This window comes from Plectropomus leopardus, chromosome 7, assembly GCF_026936395.1.
Source record: "Plectropomus leopardus strain MGB_pleo_1.0 chromosome 7, ASM2693639v1, whole genome shotgun sequence".
NCBI lineage: Eukaryota > Metazoa > Chordata > Actinopteri > Perciformes > Serranidae > Plectropomus > Plectropomus leopardus.
Window position 1 is genome coordinate 33073645 of NC_142182.1, and position 6723 is coordinate 33080367.

General features: G+C 38.1%; 1 protein-coding gene across 1 annotated transcript in view; it reads left to right on the plus strand.

Moving 5' to 3' along the window:
* Positions 1–6449, plus strand: part of prmt2ip (PRMT2 interacting protein) — a 14145-nt gene extending 7696 nt beyond the window's left edge. The window contains exon 3 of the mRNA XM_042495902.2: positions 4459–6449. Within this exon, the coding sequence (XP_042351836.2) occupies positions 4459–5540 (1082 nt within the window). The 3' untranslated portion in view covers positions 5541–6449. The remainder of the gene's footprint in view (positions 1–4458) is intronic.
* The last annotated feature ends 274 nt before the right edge of the window (positions 6450–6723 follow it).

Consider the following 6723-nt stretch of genomic DNA (forward strand, 5'->3'; position numbering starts at 1 on the left):
CAAAAGAAATTTGGTTATGGTTCAAAGAATTAAAAACCTGTGAAAGGCATCTGAGCCCAGCACAAGAAAATCAATGTCGATCCAGGTCTCAAAGGATTAAGTAAAGTTTTTTGGTCAGTCAGCTATAAAAATGTACCTTTTCATCTCAGTCATGAGTGAAAAGTACGAATCGGCTTGTGAAAAGTCAGTCAGGGATACTCAACTTGCTTGGCCGGGGGCCACTTTGGCAAAATGAACCAAAAAAAAATAAAAATCAATAATTTATACACAAATAATTAGCCCAGATGTCTGCTGGTCGTCCAGCAGATTCTACCCTGGCACTTTGTGCTGTTATTTATGATAGATCATCAGGCTCATTTAGGTCATTCATATGATGCTGTTTCAGATAGAATTTGGTTACATGCACAAATACCAAGAACGATTATACATCTAGTTATGTACATGACTGCCAAAGTAACAGTGCTTCCTGCTTTTCCTTTCATATTTCTGGAAAATCCCCCAACAGATAGATGGCATGACTTACTTATTCCTCTGGAATTTATTATAAAGCATATTTTTACTATTAACTATAACATGTTTTTTTTCCCCTCAAACTTTTAATAATCATATTTTCTGCATTACTGGCCCTTCTTGCAAAGAATAAATCATAATAAACAAGAAATATTCCAAATAAAAATCCATTTATTTTTTACAGAATCACCCTCACCTGATGTCCAAAAGAGAGTCCAGGTATATTTAATTTTTTATGTTGTCCCTCAATCTCACTACTCTTTGCCTTTTTCTGATTAGAAAGCAGGACACCTGTCTGCTAACCTTTAGTGACTAATCACAACAAGTTGCATGATTGCATTGTACTTGTTATGGTGGGTGGAGGGAAGGTTGCTGAGCTGGGCTGTTTGTGGAAAAATGAAATTTGTGATTTTGTTGGATAGCATTGGTTGGACCTTTGAGATCGTGAGGCAGGCTGTTTGGATCACGTTACCAGAGGAAGGAAGTGACAGCCTGCTGCACACACGTGTACACACACACACACTCACTCAAACAAATTTTGAGCAGATCAGAAGATGGTGATCATCTTTTTTTTTTTAACTGACCATTTCCCTCAAAAACCTTCATCTGTGCTGTTATAGGGGAAAGTCAGATTACACAATTGCTGTTGGGAGAAATCAGGATTTGAAGGAAAGGGCCATCAACATTCTATATTTTTGTTATTGTCAACAAATTGAATGAAAAATTCACATATTTCTGCTTCTTAGTTGTTTCTTTAACTTTTATTTGATGATCTGGCCAAGACGGGCAGCAGCCTAAATGAAAACACAGTCACAGACAGAAAACACGAGACTAAATTAAAAGCAAGTATAAATCAAGCATATAAATCAATTTAAAAGTCGTTCTTGTAACCAGGCAAATTAAGACATCTTCAGAAATGTGTCCGTATTTCTTTCAATTTGAATTTAAAAGTATTTAACAAGCTTCATAAACTAAGTTTTAAGTAATTCTGCAGCATATTCCGTACCTACTGTGCAGAATACACTATATCCATTTTTGTCATTTCTGTACGGGCAGTTGGAACAGAAAGCATAAAGCACTGAGAATGCAGAGAGTTTTGTCTGGCTCTTTACTGCATGATAAATAGTGCGTTCGGAAATACTCACTCAGGCACAAACTTGACCGTTGGTAAATTCGGAGCGCTGCTGGAATGTACCGCCATGTTACTCAGAACACCACACACTGTGTCAGGGGACACAGCAGCAAAACAAATCACCGTCATTAGTCATTAGTTTGACTTTTTCAGCAGGGTTGCAAATTGGAAGCACTTTCCTAAATTGATTATTGGTTAAATTTAACAATTGATTAATCAATTAATTGTTATTTAACAAACCATAAAAAAACTGCTTAGTTGTTTTTCCCCTCAATCAAAGCTGGGAGCAATATATTGCATGTACTTGGACAGCTCTGCATAGGTCATTGATTAATCAATAAAATTTCACACATTCAATTAAATTCTTACACGATCAATCAACTGTCAATTAATTATCATCCCTATTTTTTCACTGAAAATGAGATGCAAGATTGACCCACTAAAAGTCAGAGTCTTATTGCAATCGTAATATCTGTCAAAATAAAAGCAGTATATATTTTTTTAAATATCATGCAACTCATGAGTATTTTTGGCTCCTGTACGGTGCTTGTGAGGTTCAAAATGACCTACAGTGCCCATGCTCACTATAATGAAGGAGAACCGATACAGTGGTGTGGATCATGAGTGTGTTAAAAATCAGCCACATCAGGCTTTCTCTGCACAGAACAATTCATTTTTTGTTTTAGTTTTTTCATCTAATTTTTGGACAGTAACACACATTAGAACAAAGAACTCCTACACATGCTCTTAAAATTATTATTTATTTGGAGAAATGTTTCCCAAATAATTGTTCCCAATAAATCTCTTATAATTAGAAGTAGAGTTCTCCCACTCACCTGTCATCCTACAGGTGTGCAAAATGTTTGCTTTTTAACAACAAAAATGCAAAATATCACCCGACATGTTCTTCAAATCACCTTTTCCATTTGTGTCCCTCGACAGCGAGTATTCTATTTAGCACATGCATTTTCTAACTGAATTGCGCCTAATTGAGTTTCCGTTCACTGCTGACATTATTAACGGTTCACATGATTTAGGAGCACTTGACTTCAGTGTATAAACATTTCCCTTGTCTCACTCCTGCCTCACTGCTGTTTTATCCCTGACTGATATCACCCCTCGTAGCACCTGACTGTTTTCCCAGCCTTCGTGTTTACTCCCACAGCTTCCTATTCTGTCTGTTGAAATGGTGTTTCATGGTGGAGGATCATGCTGTCCAATCAGCAGGTCTGCTGATATTAATAGAATAGTTTCGCATTGTTCTCGTGCTGAATCAGCGTTATGGGAGCAGTGATTCGTCAAGCTGTATGGAGGTGTTGGATTTTGTGGTTGCTTTGTAGGAACCATCTGCTGGGAAACAAAGTGAATTTAGATATACTTTTTTCTGAGTCACAAATCCTGATCATCCACTTGCAACTAATGTCTCACTGATCGCTAAAAAAATTCTATAAACTAACCCCACCTTTTGTCAATATGCTCAATTTTATACGCTGAACAAAAATGTAAATACAACACTTCTGTTTTTGCTCCCATTTTTGACAGGTTTAAGTGATCTTAGACCAAGATCTTAGACTTTTTTCATGCTCTCAGTAGATATATGTTTCTCAAATTTTGGTCATTAATTTGTTGAAATCCATGTTAGTGAGAACTTCTCCTATTCCAAGATAATCCGTCCACCTGACAGTGCAGCATGGCAATTTAACCCTTATGGACTGTGTGGCACATTTTACTTCACTTTATCCTTAATTTTTTGATCATTTCGGCTGTGTTCGTGCATATGGCAGAAATTTTGGCACTTAACAGTATGAATGTAAATAAAACCGTTACATTCATACTGTTAAGTGCAAAAAATGCTCCATTGAAACCCATTCAAACTGCAATTTTTGATCCCACAGCCATCAAAGCATAAAAACACGTACTGTATTATTTCTTGAATTTGTCATTTTTACTATTTTCAACCTTATGACATAATTTTTCACCATATTTGGCATTTTACAGTGTTGGCATTATCAGCATTGCTGCAAATCATTGACATATCCAAGGATGTGATAGTCAAAATAAAATCTACTTTGCATGCAGTATATTTAAAATAATTATTTATTTTTAAAGTCTTAAAACATAGTAGCATCATGACAAAAAAATTGCATTTAAAGGGTTAAAATTCTGAAAATTAATGAATATTTGACATTTATGATTAAGACTTATGTTGATAAAAAAAAACTCAATGAAAGTAGTAAGTTATATTATATATAATACTTTCTAAAGCTTGATTTTGAAAACTGCATTTTGTGCGCAGAGCGATACTAGTGTATTATAATATTGTAATATTAAATATTGTAATATTAAAACGGGGCCCTAAGGGTTAACAGTACCATCACTACACAGGTGTGTCTGGGGATGGTCACAATAAAAATAAAATGTGCAGTTTGATCACACAGCATAATGCCAAAGATGTGGTAGGTTTTGAGCCCAGACAGACATACTGCCATATTCACAAAAACAACAAACAAACAAAAAAAAAAACATTTGAGATGGCTGATGGTAGTGAGATAAACATTCAGTTCAAGGACAACAGCTCTTATTGACAGCTCTTGACATTCCTGCAGTCACGCTAATGACACGCGCCCTCAAAACGTGCGACATGAACAAAAACTGAGAGAAATATATCCAATCAGTGCATGACATAAGTCTTAGATCTTAATGTTGGAAAAATGGGTGCAAAAACAAAAGTGTTTAAACATTTGTTCAGTTTATGTCTGGCATATTTTTGCATTTATTTTGACCTCTCCTAATTGCTAGCATTCCTTGTGTTGCAGGATTAGATTTGGATGATCCCGCTGACAGAGAAAAAGAAGGAGGTTCTGAGGAGACCACCAGCTGCAGGACTCCTGCATTTTCAGACATGGCAGCCTCAGAGCCACACCCACAGAGGCATCCGACGGACCGGGAAACCAAATCGAATTTAAGCAGGAATAGAACAACAAGCAGGGTGAAGAGCAGCTCCAGGCGCATGTTTCTGGATGACAGTTTGTCAGAAGAGGAAGAGGCAGATGACACAGAGAATACCGAAAGTGGCGGTGAGCTGATTGCACTTAGCGAGGAAAACTGGAGTGGACGTCAGACTGAAGGGACGGATCATACGGACAGTGACCACATGGTCGCAGAGCAGGATTCTTTGCTCATTCCAATCGCTTCTGAGAATTCATGGATGTGCCCTTTAACCTTGGACAAGCTTTCTCCATCTCCCTCCCACACAGAAACAGAGGAGAACTCCAGTCTGCAGCCTGTTGGAGCCGAGTCTCCGGTTAGACCCAAAAGCTGTTCAGGGGTGATTCTCAAACTGAGGAGGATGTTTAGTAAAGGACTAAACAGAAATAAGGCCCTCTACCAAGCAATCTCAGACTCAGGGACATTTGCTGGTTCGTCCCTCTCAAAGACTGAAGATGGGGAGGAAGAAGAGAGCAGCCGACGGGAGCGACACAGGCCCAAAATCACCCACAGGTGGCAGAGAACAGGAAGCTTCTCTCACGCTTTAAGACCCCTCCACAGCAAAAGGAAACACAAATCGCTCTTAAAGATCAAATACTGCCCCTACCTGTCCGCCTGCCACAGCGCAGAACACAGGAGGCGATGGGTGCTGCGTTCGGCCGTTCAGAGGGCTCGGGGGGCCATGAGGTTGTACTACCCAGACTTGGTGGGGAAGAGGATTCGCCATCTGTATGAAGAAGATGACAAATCAGAAGTGTGGTACAGAGGGGAAGTGCTGCGTATCCACGAGGCACACGCCAACCCTCTAAAGACTATATTTGAGGTCAGGTATGACAGTGAGCCAGAGTGGAAGTACTACCTAGAGCTACTGATAGATTATGAAAAAGGCTGGCTTAAAATTGAAGACTAGTTGCCCCACACAAAGGTTTTGCTTTTGGTCACATCATTTTTTTTTAACTCACCAACAACAGGCTGACAAGCTCTAAATGTGCGCCCGGCCTCCTCAGGAATGAAGTTGGACGGGATATTTTCTTTTTTTGTAATGAGGTCAGCTAAACCTTCTTTGACACTTGAGAGCGATGCAGCGGGTGCATTAATAGGGACGGACTATAGCCAATGTGCTACATCCTGTAGATGTGTTTTTTTAAGCACTTATCATTTTGACACATCTATGTATGGCTTTTTGGTTTAGATACAAATTAGATTGTGGTTATGTGAAAGAAATGCTATGACTAAAAATAAAACCCAACTGTCTATTAGGTTTTTTTTTTTATCAGTTGGAAGCAACTAAGTAACTGTCATTATTTCCCTCTTTTCTGGTTAAGAAAAAGTAATTCTGAGTAAACTTAGTGACTGGTAGATAGTTTTTTTTATTTTGCCAAAATAAAATAAGAAGTTGGCAAAGTGACATGAAAACACTTCTAAAAGGTTTTACTGTCAAACAGTTGCAGCCACATGTATATAGGTTAACAGTAGAGCCAGTTGTCATTATAGCAGAGCGATTTTTACCGTGATGATTGTAGTTGGTGTTTTATTGTGTGTAAAAGAAGCTGGACAGGCATTATAGTTCCGTACTAAGCTGCTGAAACGGTCTTTGGCTGAGATGCCCCCATGTCATAGTGTTCAAATCACTGTGAACCTGAAGACTTTCACCTCAAGTCATTTTAATTTTGTATATATTTTTTTTAGACTTCTGTAGATAAAATAGTTGAAAACATTATTCTCAGTGATGTCTTAAATATTTGTAATGATGCCGTGTTTTATGTCAAGCTGTTGAAATGTTTGCTTTTTCCAAAATACATTTGACTTTTTTGACTTACCTTAGTTTCGTGGTATTTCTTGAAAATCAAAGCTAACATTAAACATATACTGTTTAGCATTTTACTAAAAATCAACATATAGACACACTAGAAATGTGGTGGTGTATTTTTCTTTCCCTCTGCCTCTATTTTCTTGTTTTCTGTGTTCAGGACGGTTACAGGTGTGTGTGTACCTTCACAGTGCTTGGGTGACATCAGGGCTTTATGAAGAGGTAGGAACCAGCCGTAAGCAACAGGCGTCCGAGAGACACTGCCAAAAAAACACACATATGG